This window comes from Mus musculus, chromosome 6 (assembly GCF_000001635.26).
Source record: "Mus musculus strain C57BL/6J chromosome 6, GRCm38.p6 C57BL/6J".
Taxonomy (NCBI): Eukaryota; Metazoa; Chordata; class Mammalia; order Rodentia; family Muridae; genus Mus; species Mus musculus.
Window position 1 is genome coordinate 94,545,548 of NC_000072.6, and position 22,380 is coordinate 94,567,927.

The 22,380-nt window shown below is 43.3% G+C and overlaps 1 protein-coding gene across 13 annotated transcripts in view; it reads left to right on the forward strand.

The window, feature by feature from the left end:
* The window catches only part of Slc25a26 (solute carrier family 25 (mitochondrial carrier, phosphate carrier), member 26), a 104,365-nt gene that overhangs the window by 45,253 nt on the left and 36,732 nt on the right, over positions 1-22,380 (forward strand). For 2 of the 13 annotated variants that reach the window (XR_003956252.1, XM_006506524.4), the window contains one exon: positions 3,552-3,648. The exons of 4 other annotated variants lie outside the window; for them this stretch is intronic. Coding sequence is in view for 4 of the 9 variants with exons in the window: in XM_006506524.4 (XP_006506587.1) it covers positions 3,607-3,648 (42 nt within the window). In the remaining 5 variants the exon portion in view is untranslated. Of the gene's footprint in view, positions 1-3,492; positions 3,649-4,691; positions 5,977-19,074; positions 19,159-19,379; positions 19,477-22,380 lie in introns of those variants that run through there. 7 more of the 13 variants (XR_868874.3, XR_868875.3, XR_377486.2 and 4 more) reach the window with 7 other exon arrangements.

Below are 22,380 nucleotides of genomic sequence, written 5' to 3' on the forward strand. Positions count from 1 at the left end.
GTGTGATTTGCTCTGTGCTCCTCCCCAGCAGGGATACGGCTTAGCCTTCCAGATAAATGCATTTAGTTCTGTGGTGCACGTGGTATGCCTTGTTTTGACTGACAGGTCCTGTGACAGTTACCCAGTGTGTGGGGTGTCCGTTGATTTACCTTGTTGTTTGCTGAGAGCTTTTCTCCAACCCTTGCAGACACCGAGTTTAAACAGTGTCTGTAGTGTACACAGGGGTCTCTCTAATGAAGACCACAGCATCTCCTCAGACGCTGGAAGATCGTACACTGCATGTGCCTCCCCATGTCCCTCATGCTATGGAGCCACACATGTGGCGTGTCTGATGTTCTTAAGATTAGATTTGGGTTACTTTAGTTTGACTGTTTTTATACAGGCGCGACACAAATGGTAGTGTATGGCTGGCGGCAGGCAGTGCCCTGTTTAATCACTTGAGTAGGTGTTCCCCGATTTCCACATACAGATGATTCAGGTATTTGTTGTGAAGTGTTCCATGGGGTAATATTTTGAGGCTGTGTGACTCTCCTCTTCCCCAATAATCTTTCCCCTAATAGTTTTACCGTCTGCGATGCTCTTGCTTGGAACCCTTGTTCCATTGGTATTGCAAACTGATGATTTTCCTAATGCTGTCTTTTTCCTCGGAGTTTGTTAATTGGCATTCATCTGTGAAGAAGTTCTCCTCTTTTACCCCCAGATTTTAAAAAAACCATTATTTATCTTCACTGCAGTCTCATGAATTTATTTTTTTCTTTTTGGGTAACAGCTTTTTTGAGATATAATTCACATACCGTCAAATCCACTCATTTAAAGTGACACTTTAGTGGGTCTTAGTGTAGCCACAGGTAGGTGCTCCTGGTCACCACAGCCAGGGAATCCTTGTTCAATAATTATAATTATATTGTTTGGTGTGGTCAGTGGGAGCCTCTCCAGGCCTAAGTCTCTATTGTCACCGAGAACCTCCTCTCCTGTTGTCCCAAGCCATTGCAATCTTACCTAGCTGTACTGGTCCTTGGTTGATGTTGGTGGAAAGTGTATTTAGAAGCAATATCTGGATAATAGGTACATCATTGCATCTAAGCTCTCATTTGATGAGTGGAAAAAAATAGTTAAATGGGTTATTTATTCCTTGAGATAGTCCATAGAATGAGTAGGGACCTTGAGAAGTGCAAGCAGGTGCAGGTGTGAGCAGTCACTGGCCAGCATGTGACCCCCCCCCCCCTCCATGAACAGGGAGTAATGCTCTGACAAGAGTTCTAACAGGAGGAGGAGTGAGGAGTTGGGCAGGCTGATATTGGGAAGCATTCTAGTAAGTGCATAATTGCCTCCAGAATCTCTTGTAACTGGAATATTCTTTTCAAGTGGTACTAAACTCTGCACTTGAGGATCCTGCCTAGAATCACATACCCAGACCTTTTTGGAGCTGGAACTCCTTCCTATCCCATGTCTAACTCTAGACAGAAGTTAGAAGGGCAACACAGGTGAAGCTGAGGTTGAGTTGGTTTGCAAGGCTCTGAGCATTGGTCTCATGTGAACTGCAAGAAAGGGTCGCCTTGAAACAGTCAGTGCTGGATAGTAAAGATAAACACACATATGCAACACACACATACACATATAAATACATATACACATACACACACCAATAACAATTAAAGAAAAAAAGCATGAATTTGAGAGAGAGCAAGGAGGGGTAGATGGGGGTGTGATAGGGAAGGAAAGGGGGAAATGCTGTTATCATAATTTAAACAATTATTTTATGAAACACCACCTGATACTCATCCTCCTCACCTGTTCTTGGTGACACTGTGTGACATCCACTAGCCTGTGTACTGTGAGTGGTGACACTGTGTGATGTCCACTAAGCTGTGTACTGTGGGTTCTGGCTGAGTGCCAGAGGTAATAAGAATGATTGTAGCGTGCACTCCCTGAGGCTGATGTGTGGATATGAAGGGACGTCCTTTTGCTTGCTTTTGCTCGTGGCATCACTTAGAAGGTCTCGCCTCTCCTCACCCTGACTGCAAGTAAAAATAGCCCCATCCTTTTAGGGCACCTACTGCAGTTCCTCAGGGTGAGATGGTGCTAGATGTGGGCTGCAAACACTGAGTAAATACAGGAATGTCCCATGCAAACCAATATAATAACCCCAGGTAGTTCATTTCCCATTTCCCATCTTAGAGAATAGCAAATAGGCCTCACCTCATGGTGAGACTTTTTAGGCATTGCTCAATATATATGACTTTGTCAAGTTGAAGTGGCCCCTGTATTTTCTCTAACTTGCTTGTGTGTGTCTGAAAAAGCCTGTTATTTATATTCCATTTCTTAAAATAAAAAATTGGAGCCATCAAAATTGGCAAGCGTTAAGCATGCTAATTAGTTCAATGTACTGACCAATTCTCTGAATTATTAGTTCAAAGGAGCGTGTGGACAGGGATGAAATTAGATTTAGGCGTTTTTCACTCTGGTTGTTTTAGGATCCTCGGGGTTGCTTTGATCTGTAAATAACAGCTGTTTCTTCATGCATGGTTCAGGGTACATGAAACACGTTCCAAGCTGTTTCTCAGACTTGGGACTCATCATTATGATCCTAAACTGGACATGCACACTGTAACTGTAGCTCCTATAGAAATGCCAGCTTGAATTTGGGAACAGAAGTGAACGGATTTTATTCTTTATTTTGTGTTATAGCATAGTTACAAGGTACCACATAAAGTTTGCTCACTAACTACCAAAATATACTGACTTCCTAAATATCACTTTTCATTCTAAAAGCTGAGAAAGCTGTGAACACATATAGATTATGTTTGTACCTGTGCATGTTTATAATTTTATAAACACATAGAAAGTTATTCATATATATGTGTGTGTGTGTGTGTGTGTGTGTGTACATACATACATACATATAACTAAATATTTTAGACATCTGCTTTGTGAAGATTACCATGCTTGTCTTGCTTGGTAAGTATTTATTTAAATTTAAGAATTATTTGATAACTAGAATTAAAAATCACACCTAGGCTACTTCACTTCAGTACACAAAAGTGTATTTTGCTTAGTTATCATGACTTGTATGTCTGTGGTCCATGTGAGAAGGGGTTAGAACTGGGAGGATTGCTTTAAGGAAGGGCAGGAAGTGAATGGGAGAGAGTGAGAGGGAAGCAAGGCTCAGTCCAGCTGCTATGGTGTGCAGCGAAGCCAGGTGACAGGAATGCAGCAAGTGACCTCTGCAGCCTTCCATTTACACATAATCCTAGAAACGATAGGGGCTGCGGAGCTGAGAGCAGTTAAGAGCGCACTGCTCTTTCTGAGGACATGTGTTCATTTCCTTCACCCTCTGCTGACACCTGCACACCTGGGACACATCTACATACACATAATTAAAAAATAAAATAGAATCTTAAAAAAATGGAAATTGTCATGTCTCAGGTTAATTTTAGAAGTGAGATCTCATTTTATTTAGTAAAGCCTTTCTGTTCATTACAAACTCTGCAGGATTTAACAGTGCGTTCCATTTGTGGCTTTTCTTTACTGTTCACTGTGTCAAACATCAGGAAGCAGAGTCCACGCGCTGCAGTGATGTAATCTGCTGTCTGTGGCCTCCCAGAGATGTCCAGTCATCCGGACATTGGTCGTGTCAATTTTAAGATGGTAAGCTGTAACTTGTCTTTGTAGTAACGCTGTAGGCACATACATAGCACTCTCGAGTGCCCCGCTGCCTTCACACTGCAGTGCGGAGTGTGGTAGTGTTGGGACTGTGTGGTCCATAGAGCCTGAGCTCCTTATCCGGCTCAGTTAGAAAGTTTGCAGAGACCTGGACTCAATAATCTCCAAAGTACCTGCTGTGCCTTGAGTGGGTTTCCTTTTTGGTAGAACCCCTCCTTAGTTCCAGGGCCCAAAGGTCTTTGCCATTGCCAGAGGAAATGCCCATCTCCAGGTGTGGAGCCTGGGCCCGCAGCATCACCATTACCTGGGGACTTGGCAGACATATAAGTCCTTAGCTTTTGCCCCAGACTTGTGAATCTGGAACTCGGGGGATGGGATCAAGAGTTTGCGTTTTATCCCCTGCAGGTGACCCTGAGCCTACTGTGAGAACAGCTGGATCTAAGACACTGAGCTCAGGGAAGAGATTCCCCTGTGGGGTAGAGGCTCACCTGGTGCTTACAGGGCTCTGTGCCATCCAGTTCCCAGCAGAGCAAAACAAACAGCAACCAAGGCGAATCCCAAACAAGCCAGAAATGAAGGAGCAGGGGTTATAGTTAGGGTTAGGGTCAGGGTTGTAACAGAGCTGGGTGTTCTGTTTTGAAATAAAGAAATGTTGGATAACATTGCTGGAACTCGGGAGACAGTTTTTTCATCTTTAGCAACGTTTCTGTCATGAATTGCCGGTTTTTAACAAAATTCCTGGGGCCTGTGTCATCTTGCACAGGTTTTTCCTTCACACGCGAGTGTGTGGATTGTTTTGATGTTTTCATGTTTGCGAGCCAGGCACTTGGCTCACACTCAGCCCTACCCTCTCTTGTCACCTTGTGGCTGTTAATGGACAGCAAACATGGTTACCTTCTTCATGAAGTTTTCTCTCCCCCTTCCCCCCAATCTTGGTAGTAGGCTACTTAGAATTATTTTAAAGCTAAATGATTTTAAATAGTTTTCAAGATAAAAGAATTACATGAGGAATTATTTTGATTTTACAGAAAATACTTGGAAAAAAGAACATTTAGCCAGCCTTCCTGCTGTGGCTGGATTTCTTACTATTTTGAGAAGGACCCCGTGGAATGGACTTTTTCCTCAGTGCTAAAACCCAGCAGAAATGTGTTCTCCTCAGATGCGGCTCAGGGAGAGGGGAGAAGAATTGCACATGTCAGGAAAGCGCCCCAGGATGGCATTGTTGTGTGGAGCATTGCTTTCATCTCTGAGATATCTCACACCTGCTTCATTTGGCACAGTGTTCCCAACAACCAGCAGACAGCCTGCCAGCCCAACCCCAGGCTTGCGGAAGCTAACAAGGAGCCATAGCAAGCACCAGTGCTGTCGAAAAGCCCAGGGTACACAAACTTTTAGGTACTTTTTACTTTATTGAAAACAGGCTCCCGTGTGTGTGTGTGTGTGTGTGTGTGTGTGTGTACATGACTGTACATAAACACACATGCTATCTGGAAGTGTATGCCTATGTGACCTCATGTGTGCATACTTAGGCACTCTCTACACTGTTGTATATTCCAAGTGATAATAGTCCTTTGCAAGTGTTTCTAAGACCCATGTGAACCGCCTGTCACTAGACTTCCATAGGCTGTGTGGTACACTAGTTGCCTGAGTCTTCTTTCTCAGTATCCAGTGTGAAGGGAGGTACACAGGTGTGGCGGGCATGGGCTCACATAGGCAGTGAGAATGACTATGTTAGATCCTCTGGACTGCTTTTCTTCTAAGGACCTGATTTGGACTTTTAGACTGCAGTGCTTGTGCCATACTGTTTATTGGACAGTGTGCTTATTTAAATGTCATCATAGCTGTTTGTGAAAGTCCTGGAGAGGTTTCCTCGTGCTGGTAGATTCCGGAAAGGGACTGTTTATTTGCTTCGCTTTTTCTGAGGATGGAATCGGACTTTTTTCACATTTTATCGATGACCCATTGGCTATCCCCAAGCCAGCTCCAGTTAACAATAATCGTATTTAATATTTAATAAATTGCCAGGCTTTGGAGCCATCTGGAACTTTATTTTCTCTGCACGCAGCATCTGAGTTTCAGCTGTTAGCCTTTCTCCTTTGCTCTGGGAAGGGTCAATTGCTTTTAAAGTCTTTGATGCTTGCTGTGTCAGCCCTTTTCATATTTTCAAAATGCCCGTGTAAAAGGGCTTTTCATCCATTCATGCTGATAATTCTTTTGAACTTGAGGTTTGAACCAAACTAATCAAATTTAATTATAGCTCAAATCCTGTTACAGTGAACTACAGTAGACTTCCAGGCTGTTTTTTTTTCTTTCTTTCTTTCTTTTTTTTTTTTTTTTTTTTTTTTTATGTTACACTGGAATTCAGCCATTACCAATATTACATTAAGCAACCAGGCCATTGACCACAGTGTGAAAGACCCTTTGCAGTGACCAGGCTTTTGTTACATTGACATGGTAATATGATTTGAACCTTTTTCTTTTTAAAGGAAATCAGGAATTAGTCACAAGCAAATTTTCTTTATTTGCATAATTATGTAATCTCCTCATATCATACTTAGTGGTTTCAACAGTTAGCACCCAGCATTAAAATCTGAGAACTACTTCCTTTATTTTCTTTTATATTTTTGGTTTGGGAATTCTGGGTTGTTAACTTCCTCCATTATCTGCTCCATATCAAACTAGATTGACTGGCTACTGTGTTGGGAGTCCGAGGACTCCGCTCTGCTCTCTTTCCATTTGCCAGTTGTTTTTAGGTGTGTTTGATCTACAATAGCGAGGGACTTGAACTGTACTTAGTGTGGTGTTTGAATGAGTTCTCCAGGTGGTGGAATTGTTTGGAAAGGACCAGGGGGTGTGGCCTCCTGGAGGATGAAAGGGATTTTCTTAGAGAAGGCCTTGGCTTTGTTGTTGCTCATGCTTATTTTTATTGTTCTTAAGATCTAAAACTCAGTAAGGGTTTCCATCTGTCCCTTTGGGGATGGCACCATGGCTTGTGCCGTGTCCCAGTGTTCTGAAAAAGAGTGCCTTTCCTATTTCATTAAAAACCTATCTGGGACAGTAGCATTTACTGGAGAGAAAATGGAAGAAGTCTGATACCACTGTGAACTAACGGAGCAGGACTTGTGCTGACATGCCTGATGCTGCCGTGATTGCTGGCCAGCATGCATGCTTCCACTGTAGTGTCCTGTTGGTCCCATCTCTGCCTCCATGGGTGTTGGGGGCTTTCCCCAGCACTGTGTAGATTTTATTTTACAATTCACTTCTGGATTTCTAAGCATATTTGGGGATAATGGCAATTTAAAATACTCTAAGTTTCTTTTCATCTGTAAGTAAAAGCCTCTCCAGGTTTAGTATTGGATCAATCTTAAGGTGCAAGAATCAAATGGCAGATTTACTCTCTCCTCAGGATATTTAAATCTGAAATGTACAGTAGAGCTTATTTTTAGAAGAGAAAAAGAAAAGCGAAAATCAGTACTCTTGGTAAGGTGGAAACTGACTTATTTTGAAATTTTTCCTCAAAATTGCCACTTTCTGTGAGTCAGTCATGGCCCTGCCTTTTGTTTTAAAGTGAGTGTGAAGTTAGTGTGTATACTGGCTGGTTTTGTATGCCAACTTGACACAGGCTGGAGTTATCACAGAGAAAGGAGCTTCAGTTGGGGAAATGCCTCCATGAGATCAGCTGTGGGGCATTTTCTCAATTAGTGATCAAGGTGGGAGGACCCCTTGTGGGTGGTGCCATCCCTGGTCTGGTAGTCTTGGGTTCTTAAGAAAGTAAGCTGAGCAAGCTAGAGGAAGCAAGCCAGGAAGTAACATCCCTCCATGGCCTCTGCATCAGCTCCTGCTTCCTGACCTGCTTTCGTTTCAAGCCTGACTTCCTTTGGTGATGAACAGCAGTATGGAAGTGTAAGTTGAATAAACCCTTTCCTCCCCAACTTGCTTCTTGGTCATGATGTTTGTGTAGGAATAGAAATCCTGACTAAGACAGTGTTTATGCTAGGTACTTTGAAATTTGAGCTTTGCTCTGAGCGGCAGTAGATTCAAATCTTAGCTTAGCTCTAGGGTTGTTGGCTGCATCTCCCACTCTGGCTGGAGGACAGGGCTGTGTCAAAAGAACACAGTAGTGTGCCTTTGACTGTAGCTCCAGGGAGAGTGAATGACAATTTATGTGAACTGGAGCCTGTGATTGGAAAAGACAAACTTGGACTCAAAGGGACAGAACTGTGCTGGGCACAGACCATTTCCCGAGAGCGGTGGCGAGCGTTTTTTTGACCAGCCACTTCTAGTTTTGCCCCAGAGAACCCTGAGCTCACCTTCCATCTGTTTCTTGTCTGAGTGCTGTCATTTAAACTCGAGTTGAGGGGTTGGAGAGTTATTCTTGCAAAAGACTTGGGTTCGATTCCCAGCACCCACATGGAGGTTCAGCACTTCCTTAGGTACCATGCATGCTTGTGGTACATGGGGTACATTCAGGGAAAGCACTCTCACACACACACAAAGTAAAGCAAATCTGAAGAAAAAGAAACCTTGAGCGGATGAGATAGGTTGTCTATGGTTACAGAGTCTGAGAGCTATGGAGCTAACTGTCTAGAAATGCCTATAGATGCTTGCGTGAGAATGTTTGGAGGTGCTAGAAGACAGGCTCTGAGGTCACCTGGCAGGGTGCAGATCTCAGCTCAACACCTGACACCTGTGTGGCCTTAGGCAAGTTATTTCAACTGTCTTTTCTCTCTCTCTCTCTCTCTCTCTCTCTCTCTCTCTCTCTCTCTCTCTCTCTTTAAGATAAGAACAAAACAATGCCTACCTGAGAATTATATATGTTCACACGTGTGGGGTCTCAGGAGTTCACACACATGAGGGGCTCAGGAGAGTGCCCACAAGATCTGTGTTCATACATGTTGGAGGTTCAGGAGAGTGCCAGCAACATATGTGTTCACACACATGAGGGGCTCAGGAGAGTGCCTGGAACAGTGCTCTGTGTGGGCCATCCTGTTTATTATGGAGATGCTGATGTTCCTGGCAGTCCCTGAAGAGCTTCCTCTCTGACTCACCACTCAGCCCCTCCTGAGTATCTCCAGAGTGCCTTGTGTGTCCAGCCGTACTTATCCAGGATCTTTCCGAGATGGGCTCAGCCCCTGCAGGCTGCCAGTTCTTGGGGAACTGCCCCAGGGCCTGAGTGTCCACCTTCCTGCTATTTTGATCCCTTTCTCGCTGGAGCCAATTGCTCTCACCTGTGGTAGCTCTCACCTGTCTACTCTGTACTCTATCCTTCCATCAGCCCCTCAGTCAGTGTGTGAGTGTGTGTGTGTGTGTTAAAAGTGGACAAATAAGATTCAGTGTGTGCCCTATCTATTCCAGAACTGTGCATGTTGCTTGCTAAGAGGAAAATAGAGCTTAAGTTGAAGCCCTACACCAAAAGTGATGAGAACTCAAGACACAAGACTTGGGGTTTGACCAGACTTTGCTCTGGAGTCTGCGACCACTCTTGAACAGCTTTCCTAGTCAGTGGGACGAGGGGCCCGTGAGAATACAGAGGGATACCTGTGGCTCTCCAGCAGGGCGTCAGGACCTGCTCGCTTCCCCATGGAGTGGGAGATGCTTAGCAGCATCCTGGCCTCTCTGCACTAGATGTAGGGAAACCCAGATATTCTGGGTGGCTGGAAGGGCCCAGGCTGAACCGTCCTTGGGTTGAAAGTGACAGCTTTGAAGACACAGGAAGTGACAGTTATAATGGAGTATTCTTATGTGTCAGTTGCTGTGACTGTTTCTAGTGCTGTTTTAATCTCCCCCTCCTTTTTTTTTTTTTTTTTTTTTTTTCCGTTTTTCGAGACAGCATTATCTCTGTATAGCCCTGGCTGTCCTGGAACTCAACTTTTGTAGACCAGGCTGTCCTGGAACTCAGAAATCTGCCTGCCTCTGCCTCCCGAGTGCTGGGATTAAAGGCGTGTGCCACCACTGCCCGGCTAATCTCCCCCTCCTAATGTAACTGTACAGCATGCAGGAATGGCTTTGTCGACAGAGCTGGTAGTGATATGTCTCATGAGATCATAATGGATGCCTGCTGTCACAGCAGGCAGTCACAGTGGGGAAATGAGGTGCGTTGCCTGTTTGTGACGTTCCTGATGTCAGGAAACCCTGTATGGGTCAGGTTTGAGTTACAGAAACAGGATACTTGGCCTAATAAACTGAAGAGAGAGGATATGTTCATTTTGACTCGGCGTCTTGGTCCATGGTTGCTGATCCCTTTGCTTGGTGGCCTGTGGTGGGGTAGAATTTTATGGTAGGCTGCACACAGTGAGTGACTCACTTACCTAGTGGCAGCCACAGACAGACAACTACTGGAAGAGCTGGGTAGACCCCAGTGGCCTGACTTTTCTTGTTTGTACTGCTCAGAAGGAAGGTGAGGGTTGAGTGTTGTTTCCTATGTATACTGGCTGTTAGTACCGCAGCCTCGGAGGACAGTCTTTCGTTTCAGTAGCTCTTTTACTAATTAGGTTTGGGTTCTTGTTTTAGGTTTTTGAGTTCTTTGTACAGATGTTAATTCTGTATCAAATGTGTAGCTGGTAAAGATTTTTCTCTCATTCTGTAGGCTGTCTTCATGTGATTGTCTATCCTTTGCTGTATAAAAGCCTTTTAATTTCATGAAGTCCCATTTGCCAATTGTTGACTCTACTCCTCCTATTCCTCTCTCTTCCTTCTCCTTCTTCTCTTCCTTCCTTCACCTCCTCTTCCTCCTCCTCCTCTTTTTTTTTTTTTTTTTTGAGCTAGGTTCTCTCACACAGCAGGCTGCCTCTAATTCATCATGTAGCCAAGAATGACTTTTTGATCCCTCTGCCTCCACCTCCTAAGTGCTGGGATCATGAGTGTGGGCCATTGGGCTCAGTTTTATTATCCTGATAGCGTGACATTTTCTCTCTATTTTGTCTTTTTATCAGTCTCAGAGTTTCCAGTCTTAAGGTCTTTGGTCCATTTGGGGTTGATTTGTGTGAGGGTGAGAGATAAGGAACTGGTTTCATTTGTCTACATGTGGATGCTCACTTTTGCCAACACTGTTGAAGAGGTGGTCTTCAATGGGAGGTTTTGGCAGGTTTGTAAAAATGAGGTAATTGTAGTTCTGTTTGTATGTGGGTGCTTTGTTCTGTTCCATTGATGTGCGTGTCTGGTTTTGTGCCAGTACCATGCTGCTTTGATTACCATGTCTGTAGTAGAACTTTGGGTTTGGGATGGTGATACCTCCAACATTGTTCTTTTGGCTCAGGACTGCTTTGACTATCCAGGATCTTTTATGCTTTCATATAAATTTTAAGATTTTTTTCTTCTATTTCTATGAAGCATGATGTTTACATTTTGTTCGTGATTTTACTGAGTTCATTTTGGGCAAAATAGTCATTTTCAAAATATTAATGCTCCAATCCATGAACACAAGAGATTTTTCCATCTTCTAGTAACTTTTATTTTTTCCCTTCCTTGCTGTGTGTGTGTGTGTGTGTGTGTGTTTATGTGTACATAGTTTATTGAGTATACTGAGGATGACAGCAGGCTAGGAAGGACCTAGGGTACCACTGCAGCCTCTTTCGTTGTTTAATGATTTTAATGTAGAGGTACTTACTTCCATGGTTAGTTTTATTCCATGGTATTTTTAATTTATTTTTTAAGGCAATTGTGGATGATATTTATGTTTATTTCGTTCTTTCTCAACATATTTGTTATTGGTTTATGGGAAGGCTACTGGTTTTGGTATCTTGATTTTCTGTCCTGCAACTTTGATGAACATATTGGTAAGATGTAAAAGTGTGCTGGCGCACTCATTAGGAACTCTGTGTGTGTGTGTGTGTGTGTGTGGTGTACAGACGCGGAGACTCTCTTCCCTTCCTGTTTGTATCTCTCTCACTCCCCTTTTCTTTTATTGCTCTAGCCAAGGCTTCCAGTATTGTACCTCATAAGGGTAGAGAAAGTGGACAACCTGTCATGTTTCAATTTTAGTGGAAATTCTTTGAGGTTTTTCTTTGTTTGGATAATGTTGGCTGTGAATTTGTCATACAGGACTTTTATCATGTTGAAATATCTTCCTTAAATTCCTAGTTTCTTAAGGACTTTTACCATGACTGAATTTTTGTCAAAAGCTTTTTATGTATCTATTGAGATGATATTGACATTTCCATCTGACATAATATTTTTATTCATTTGGTTATTTTTTAAAAACCATGTGTGCTCTATGTGGTGTATATACACATTTGTATGCTCACACCCATGTGTGTCTAGAAGCCAGAGGAGGATCTTTGATGTCTTGTTCTATCACTACTGTACTGCTTTGAGGTAGGGTCTCTCCTCCTCCTCTTTTCCTGTCCCTGTCTCTGAAACTCTTAGCTCCACCTCCTTTCCCCTGTCCAATCACAGGCTTCTTGTTGTGTTAATATTTAAATTAATTGAGGGAAAATTCTGCTTCACCTGTTTTTGTGTTGGGGTAAATCTGTGTCTTCACCTCTCTCAGTGCTGTTCTATGAGGTTGGATGCACCTGTGTTTGGCATGTTTAAATATGTAAGGTCCTCTTGGGTTGATGGGGCTGTCTTTATCTTTTCTGACTAAATTTGGTTTGAGCTTTTCTTTTGTTGGAACTCAGAACAGCAACCCCCCTTGTTTTCTAGGTCCATTTCCTCAGGATGCCTTTCCCAACCTTTCACTCTAGGATTGTATTTGTTTTTAATAAGCTGTATTTCTTTCAGATAACAAATAGATGTATCTTTTTTTATAATTCAGTCTGCTAGTCTGTATCTTTTAATTGGAATATTTATTAATTGGGGTATTAATATTCAAAGTTGTTATTGGGAGAGATATATTAACTCTTGTCATTGTATTGATTTTTTTTTTTTTGCACTAGTTTGTGTTTTCCTGTTTTTTGAAGTGGGAACTTAAAGGATTCTTTGGACAGTCAGTTGTGTTAGATGGTGTTTTGCTGGGGCAAACGCGTAAAAGAGTATTTTCCTAAAGTGGACACCAGTAAAAGGCTAAGGCAGACCCATGAAGAAACTTTCGATGAAGCAGACATGGGAAAAAGGATGATTTGCTAAAGTAAGCACATTAAAGGGCACGTGATGAAGGATTCTTTGTTAACAACACCCTTGTACTGATCTGCCTTACATGGACTCTATAGAAAGAAATGCACCAAAAAAGCCCTGTTGGTGTGCCTCGGCTTCTTGTCACTTCTGCAGACTTGGACTGATTAGCAGAGTGATGTCAGCTGAGACAGACACATGTGCTGAGATATAAGACCTCTGGAGGACACACGATGTTTGGAGGGAGTTTAACAAGAACTCGTTGGACAGTGATGGAGGCTGAGCTGGGCAAGCTTATAGAGTTAGCTGTGTAAAGCTTGTTAGTCTAGAGTCTTTACTGATCTTTGCTTTGCTGAGAGAGGCACAGCTGAGAACTTCTCCTGGCCTTCCTCCTGGTCCCTCCTGCTGACTTGTGTGGAGGCTGAGGCCTGGCTGTCTCTGCTAGGTAGTGCCACTGCTGCTGATTCCTGTTTGCTCTTCCAACTCTCCTGAGCTAGACTATTGGTGTACCCACAGAGTGTTTGTGAGTGGATCAAACTGCTGTTGCTAACCTTTGAACTGAACTGTCAATTTCCAGACAGTACAGGCAGGAGTTGTTCCAAAGAGCCATTTCTAAACAGGTCCACTTTCCCGTATGTTTTCTTTTCCACTACCTCTGGTGGGTGATGGGCTAGCAGGGAGGTTAAAGCATTTAAGAACCATCATTAAAAATAAGGTTTGAAAAATTAAAGTTACAGTTTTTATTCTTTACTTATGCATCACTTAGTTTTTCCTGTATCCTGATAGGAAGCCTGGAGTTTCTTCAAGGATCTTTAGTAGTCATGACACCTTCAGCTTGTTTGCTTGTTTCTTTTTTATCATGAAAGGTCTTTTGTTTTTTTCAATCATGACAGATAGTTTTGTTAAGCATAGCAGTCTCCATCAGCAATTACTGTTTTTCAGTGCTTAGAGATTCATCATTCAGTGTTTTCCTGTTTTTTTAGGCTATGTTGAGGAATATGCTGTATTCTTATGGGTTTATTTATGACTTGACAGTTTTCTCTTGTAGTTTCAATATATTTTCTTTGTTCTCTCTAGTGTTTTAACTATAATATGATGTGGGATGGCTCTTTTCTGGGCTTGCCTGTTTGTTCTGAATGCCTCTCGAGTCTGGATGTTCATCTCTTTCTTAAGTTGGGATGTTTTCCCCTATGGTTTTCCTGGACACATTCTTTATCTCTTTAGGCTGAAGTTCTTGTTCTTTCAAGTGATTCATAAATTAGATATTTTTGTGCTGTGCCATAGAACTTGCCTGCTGTGTTCATATTTTCTTATTTTACCTTTTTTGGTGTCTGGATCTCTCAGCAGTTAAGAGCATTTGATGCTCTTGCAGAAGATCAAGGTTTGATTTCCATCATCCACCCAGTGGCTCAGAATGGTCTGTAACTCCAATTCCTGGGGATCTGGTCCTCTCTTCTGGCCTTCACAGGCACACAAAATAACACAAATAACTCTTTTAAAATATTTTTATATTTTTACTTTGTTTATTTATGTGTATATATGTGTAGATGCTGGTGGAGGCCTGAAGAGGGTGTCAGGTCTCCTGGAGCTGGAGTTAGAGGCAGCTGTGAGCAGTGGTCCAAGATGTGAGTGCTGAGAACCAAATCTCCAGTTCTCTTCAAGAGCAACGAGTGCCCTCTAAGCCGAATCTCCAGCCCTGTGTTTGCCCCTTTTAATTAGTGCTGTGCATGGTGACACCGGCCTGTAATCATCACACTCAGGAGACAGCAGGGGGATTGAGACGCCAAAACCGTCCCGGCTACATAGTGACACACTATCTCAAGAAAAGAGAAAAACAACAAATGAAACCAAACAAATGTATTCCCACTGGTAGCAGCAACATAGGAACAATACAACAAACAACACCGGGAACAAAACAGGCAGTGGCATTGAAGCTCAGTGGTCTGGCGTACCTGGCATACAAGGTCTAGGTGTGTGGTACTGCACACTCCATGGACAACGGCATCAGCCTCTTATCAGATGTATGGCTTCCAAAACTGTCTTCACAGTTCTTTTCCTTTTCTAATAGTTTTCTTTGCTGTGTGGAAGCTTCTGAGTCCAGTGTGACCCCAGCTGTCCTCACTGTGTTCTGTCCTCACTGTAGGGATTTGTATGTCAGCACTGGTCACTTTTACCTCAGCAGTCAGGAACCATGAGAAGATCACCTTAAACATAGGAACAAAGTGGTAGAAAGCTTCTGTAGGGAAGGGCAAACATTTTTACATTTATTTAAAGAAGACAGGCTCTTCTTTAGCCCAGGATGGTCTCAGACCCTCTGAGGTGAGGTAGCTCCTGACCCCCTTCCTCCTCTCCCAAGCGCCACCATTGCAGGTGTGCACCGCACACCCAGCTTACTTTAGATGAATGCCAGCATATACTGCCAGTTAACCTTCCTAGGGCTTTTCAAATAGATCATAATCGTCTGCCTTTCACAGTGGACACACTTTGTGCAAGTGTGGTCTTTGCACAAAGAGCACGTCCACTGGCATTGACAAGGAAGACACATTCTCAGGCCCTGCCTAAAGTGGAATCACATAGGATCCTGCACCTGTGTATGAACCAGGCCTGCAGGTGGTTCTGCAGCTGCCAAGTTTCTCCACTTGGAGTCCTTTGCTGGTCCTTATAGCACCCTAGGAAATTCTAGACCTTGGCTCATTTGGCTGTTGTCCTGGTTGGAAGGCACTCTTCAGCCCCAGACCCTCTGGAGTCATGCTGGTTTGCTGGGTTGCATCCCAGCTGAGAGTCCTGTCAGCAGACATCCTGTCTCTCAAACACCTGGACCAAAATGAACCAGGCACACTGGCTTACAGGGTTTGTATTGTCACCGATAAACTATGAAGGTGGTTGTGGGAAGGGGTGGGGCATTTTGAGATGATCTGTATTTGCCATGAAGATATGGCAGAGAATCTTTTAGAAGGGAATTCTCTGCATTAATATTAACTCACCAGCTTAATGCACATTTTAGTTTTGTTAAAGTGTTATAATACATTTTCTCATTGAGATCCATGTTTTTCCATTTCTGGAATAAAAATAGGCAGTCGGCTACAATTCTGATCTCACTGCTACAAAGCAGTTTTCTCAGCACACCCCCTTCCACCACAGATGCACTTTTTAGTGATGGCATTCCAAAGCCTGGTGACAGAGGGTGTATTGGAGTGAGTGTCTTGCTTTAACAGACTGCTGTGGCTCTATTTGTTTCCCATAATTTTCTGCATGTTTATTTCAAATGAACCATAAAATGACTTAGTGCCAACATGTGGTTTTAATAACAAATAAGGGTTGGCAAATGAGTGTTGACTTAGAATTTAAAGTTTTATACATCTGCCACGACTAACCTCTGAGCCACTTTGTAGCTCAGCCCTCAGCCTGTGTTAAGTAATTTATCAGTAACAATTTGGATTTTTTTCTTTCTGCATGTCAGTTTTCTGGGAGTGCCTGTTCATAATTGGAAAACACTTATCAATAAACCATTTTGGTGAAACTTCATAATAAATTCATTCCTTGTCAAGTTTTATGAAATAGGCATGGATTTCCCTCAGGGATCCTTTTTGTTCTCTTTTTGAATTATTATTGTTTATACTGCATCAAAACATCAATTTCAAAATAACCAAACATGATATGATAAAAATAACTGCAAAGTTCCTACTGAAATCATATTTGCATCAGAGCACGTTGTCATCCTCTCTGAAGACAAGGCACACATGGTTGTCTCTTCCTTCTTCCCTCTCTGGTGGCCCAGGGTTCATAGCTGTTCTGTGTCAGTGTGCCTGTCCTCTGATGTGTAAGATAGACATGAGAGATGGAGAGGTTGCAAGTGCTGATGTGTGGGGGTGATGAGAGGCCAGATCAGATTTGAATGTCCTGCTGTGACCAGGCCTCAACTCATTAACTTCATGTTTAAAAATCGAGATTGCATTAATGAAAATATTCTGGTGTAAGAAGAAATAATATAAAGAGCTAAAGTAATATTCTTTATTAGTTACCAATGTTCATTTATAACCCCAATTTTATTTACCTTATATTTCATGTCCATGAAAAACCTTTTTTTAAAAAAAAAAACTCATGTATTAGCAAGGGGGAAAAACAGATTAGCTAGGACCCCCCCACACACACCAAAAACAAAACAAAACAAAACCAAAACAGATTAAATTTGTGTGTACAAGATCATTAACAGTGTAACTGGAGTGGGGTTATATTGGGTTTGTAAAACCTGCTGTCTCAAGTATGGCTGCAGAAGAACAGGGGCCTCTTGTGGAAAAGCAGACATCCTGTAGAGTAAGGATAGGTGTGGCATATGTGTGGACCAGCAGATGAGTTTGGAAAGATTAGTGACATTCAAACGTTAGACTGCGGCACCTCTGAAGGGTTCTGAATGGTGTGGCAGTGACCTCCAGGAAGGGAAACTTCAGAGTTGCTTCCGGGCATTTATGACCATGGGCTTCTTTTTAGTCAACTCTTCTTTCAAACAGATAAAAGGGTTTTGAGAGCTCCAATGTCTTCCACTTAAAATAGCTTTCTTGTTACAGTAGTGTGATCTGCATTACTTCATGTCGTAGCTTTTTCTTCCTATTTTCTGAAAATAATTTGACTGTATTTATAGCATGGTTATTCCTCTTTGAAATATCTGTTCCTTTTAAGCTGGTTTTAGTGAGCTGTTATTTTCATGTCTAGGGCACATGCTCATCTCATGGCTTGTGAGTTTTCACAGTCTTCCAGCCTGGCTGCCTCATGTAAGATGGGGATGTTGCACAGGTACCGCTAAGCTCTCTACGCAGCAGGTCAGACGGCCTTTTAGGCTTTGCATGCCTGACCTCTCTGTTGTAGCTGCTTAGCCCTGCTGGGCAGCTGGAGAGCAGAGACAGTGGGTGCACAGATGACCGACTGGCTTCACATGCTTCACTCAGTGGCAGCCTGGGCTTGGGAATGTTTCGTCACCACCAGATAGCTGTCCTGTGCTCCTGTCCCACTATCCACGCTCCTCTTATCAGTACCTTAGGCTGAGGGTGTTTGAAAATGGATTGGTTTATTTAGACAACTTGAGCTGTAAGGAATTAGACTGGAGGTCTTTTGCTATCTGGCTCTTGTTACTGTTGCCCTCTAGTGGTTATTTCTCGGGTCCATTTCTCCGGCAGGTAAAGAAACACCTGGCGAGAAGTTTGCAGTCCCAGCACACAGCCAGGATATATTGAAGCAGAAAGAGCACACACAGTATTCAAAGACAGACTCCTGTAAGGGACGGTGGGGGTGCTCCAGTTCTGAGGGGTGGTCTGGCCTCTTATATGTCCTATAGAACGGGACAGAGCTAGGTCTGCTTTCTCCTTCTTGAATTGGACTGGGAAAGATTCCATTTTCTGATTGGGTAGGTTCAGCTGAGAAGCAGGATCTTACTGGATAAGGCAGGTTTAGAGAGATCTGCGATTTCTCCAGAGAAAAAGCTGCCAAAGAGCCTTTCTTTTGGACAAGAACTTGGGAGTCAGCCATCTTTGATCAAAGTGAAAGCAGTCAGAGGTCAGCTGGCCTGATCCAGGCCCTTTCCCTAGCTGTCTACCTATTTAGGACTTAAGTGCCTTGGGTCTCTGCTTTTCCAGTTCTGCCCCTTTAATACAGAGTCTCATGCTGTGGTGACCCCAACCATAAAGTTATTTTCATTGCTACTTCATAACTAGTTTTGCTACTATTTGGAATTGTGATGCAACTATGTGTATTTTTCTGGTGGTCGTAGGTGACCCTGTGAAAGGGTCATCCGACCCCACAGGGGTTGTAACCCATAGGTTGAGAACTGCTGCTTAAACTCTTGCATCTTTCTTCGGCTTCACACATTGTTTGGATTCAGTCACACATGCAACAGTTGCCTCTTCCTTTAGGTTGTTAAGTGGTGTTTAGTTGAGTAAGATGTGACCATTGGCTCATCTGTCCCCCCACAGGTAGACATTTGGGCTGTCAGCTTCGGGCCCAGGTTAGTAAAGCAACCCTGTCCATTTTTCTACAATCTTTCTATAGATATTTGTTGTAAGTACCTAGTGGAGTAAGTGGTTAATATGGTATGTAAACTGGACAGCCATGGTGCCTGAAATTCTAGCGCTTGGGAGGCTGAGTCTGAGGGTTGCTACACGGGGAAGCTTTGTTTAAAAAACAAAACAACAAAACAAAAACAACTTCCCTGAGTGACTTGGTCACACTAGATCTTTCCCAGCCATTTGAGGGCTCTAGTTGCTCCATGTCCTTGCCAGTGACAGGTATTGCCAGTCTTCACAACTCTGAGCTTTCCCGCTCCATTATGCAGTCGCCTTATTTCTTTCTTGCTTGGCTTCTCTGGCTCAGCTCTCCAGTCTAACGCTGAATAGAAGTGGTGAACACTGGATAGAACTCAGAACAGCTTGCCCATGTCCCCAGTCTCTATCAAAGGTACAGTCTGGGCTTTTTGTTAGTTTGTTTTTGCCATTTACTGTTATAATAGATATTACTTTCTTATATATATATTTAAAATTTTAATTTTATTTGAAATTGTTTTAACATTTCTTAGTGTGTGTGGCGGGGGTGGGGGTGGGGACGGGGTGGGTGGGGGTTAGAGGACAACTTATGTAGTCAGTTCTCATTTTCCTCCATTTTGGGCCCCTGTGATCAAGCTCAGGTTGCCGAGGCTGGTAGCAGACATCTTACCTGCTGAGATATCCTGCTGATCCTTATTCTTATTTCTTAAGGAGGAGAATTCCTTATAGTCTGGTAGGTATTTTTGCGTTTCATGATAAGCATATGGTATTTTCAGGAACCTTTCCCATATCTATTGTAGTGACTACACCAGCGCTTCTTCGTGCTGCTCTTAACTACAAACTGCGCTGATGTCAGGAAGGTGGAGCAGCTTCACATGTCTAGAATGTGCTTCACTACTCGTGAAGTGATGTCAGGGTTTGTAATTTGGGATTCAGTCTATAATATTTGGAGTTTACCCTTTCTTTAAGGGCTCGGGAACACAGTGTCCCCATGGTTTCCAGGGTCCCTCTCAGCACAGAATCTGGGAAAACATGTCTCCCTGAGGACAGTGTGAGTCTTCCACAGGCCGTCCTTGTGCTTACCTTGTCTGCTGAGTGAGGTGGAACTGGAGGGAATTGTTGAGAAACCAACTTTGCTGCAGGGGAAGAGGTTTGGGTGTTAGCGCCTGCGGACAGTGAGCAGTCAGTCTCCAAACCAAGTGTCACATCTAGCATGCTGTGTCCTGATGGGACCATGTTGTTTCTATTGGCTTCTGACGTGGGTTTCAATCATGCCACCTCAGATGGTCCTATGACCCTATCAGGGGATTGGTCTCCGGCTCACTGTCTTCTTTGCTTTCTCCTGAGCTCACAGATGCCCATTGTGGAGATGTCTCATTTCCTCCTTTTTTGCATGTCGACTCTTTGGTTTTGATTGTTTACCTGGGGTCAGCTGAGGTGACAGGAATAGCAAGAAGAGTTAGTGTCTTTCCTGTGTTCAAAGTCTCCACCGCTCTCTGGAGCAAAATTCGAATGGCATCTGCTTCACTCCTGACAGCAAGGGCATCTTTGTTGCCTTTCACCTTTAGCTGCCTCTGCCCTGTTATCATGGAGTAGCAGGTACTTTCCCAATGTACTCAAGGCCCTCAGGGGCCTAGCACTTTGTAATGTGGAACTCTACAAGAGTACCTGGGGGCATGGTACTTTGGGAGGCCACAGCCAGAAAGAACAGTCTGGTCACACAGGAAGCAGTTGACTATCCCCTTCTGCAGCTTTCAGAATGTCACATGTGCCTTTTGTGCTTGGTGAGCCACAGACTTCAACCTCACTCCTCTGCTGCAAGTCAGGCTCTGTGCTGGCACTGTGTATAACCCCATTCATGCTGCTTACAGCAAAGTGCAGACCTGGGAGCACATGTCACAGCTAAGGAGTTTAATACTGCAACCCAGTTGGGCCTCCCAGGCGAGGAGTTTTTTTCAAATTGCCACCCCTCCGCCCTCCATGTTGAATTTGCTAGTGTCTTAAAACAGAATGGTTTGAATATGTCCAGCTCTACAGCTACTTATTGTATTTTCAACATCATCTCAGTGGATTCCAAGCCTCAGTGTACACAGGCCACTCCATAGGGTTGTGTGACAGACAGATGTCCTACAGGTGACTGACTGCTTAAGAGAAGTATAGGGAAGTTTTAAACAGACTTGGGCAAATATTCCTTTAGCCCCCTTCCTTAAGACTCTTCCACCCTTGTGGTGAGCTCTTTCTGTTGCTGTGGAATACGGCCTCCACTAGCTCTGCTTTTCTTGGTCTCCTTTGATATTTCTACAGTCCTAGTCTAAGTGTTTCTCTTAGAACATGCATGCATTTCTAGTTTGGACAAGACTTAAAGCAAATGTTAAACAAAAAAGAAGGTGGCCATAAGAAATGGTAAAAGTTCCGAGGAAAGGTGAGTTCATGTGCCCTACCCCTTCAGCAAATACTCTAGATGAGGTTTCAGAGGAAAGTAGCTGGATACATGGCAGCTTTCTTAACTAAACCATTTACAGTTGTCCATGGGGAAAAGGTGCTATGCAGAAGAGAAATGTCTGCCAACAAAGTAAATCTGTTCTTTGCCCCTTATCCTTGCCTACCTCCCAATGTGATGTTTGAACCAGGCGTGAGTTATTCTGAATACCATGAGTAGGAGAAGGTGCCGTCCTTACCCATCTGTACTCCCCCGCTCCCGGATAGCCCAGGGAGTCCACGGTATTGTTGTGAAAGTGCCATGGAATTGTTTTCAGTTCTAATTCCTGGTGGTCTAATAGGATGCAAAGTGTTATTTCAGTTTGTTTGTTTGTTTGTTTGTTTTTTTGTGGTATCTGTTGAGATTTGCTTTGTGTTTGAGTATGTGGTCAGTTTTGGAGAAAGTTTCATTAGATGCTGAGAAGGTATATTTTTTTTGTACCTTCTCAAAAGTGAAGTGTTCTATAAATATTAGGTCCATTTGGCTTATAACATCAATTAGCTCCAGCATTTCTCTGTTTAATTTTTGTTTTGATATTCTGTCTGTTTGTGAGAGTGGGTTATTAAATCCTCCCGCTATCAGTATGTGAGGGTCCATATGTGATTTTTAGCTGTAGTAGTGTTTCCTTTATGATCTTGGGTGCCCTTGTGTTTGGGGCATAGATGTTAAGAACTTCAGTGTCTTCCTTTTTCTTTTCTTTTTTTTTTTTTTCTTTTTGTGAACCTTCATATTTTTTATTAGGTATTTTCTTAATTTACATTTCCATTGCTATCCCAAAAGTCCCCCATACCCTCCCCCCCACTCCCCTACTCACCCACTCCCACTTCTTGGCCTTGGCATTCCCCTGTACTGAGGCATATAAAGTTTGCAAGACCAATGGGCCTCTCTTTCCACTTATGGCCGACTAGGCCATCTTCTGATTCATATGCAGCTAGAGACACAAGCTCCGGGGTACTGGTTAGTTCATATTGTTGTTCCACCTATAGGGTTGCAGATCCCTTTAGCTCCTTGGGTACTTTCTCTAGCTCCTCCATTGGGGGCCCCGTGATCCATCCAATAGCTGACTGTGAGCATCCACTTCTGTGTTTGCTAGGCCCCGGCATAGTCTCACAAGAGACAGCTATATCAGGGTCCTATCAGCAAAATCTTGCTAGTGTA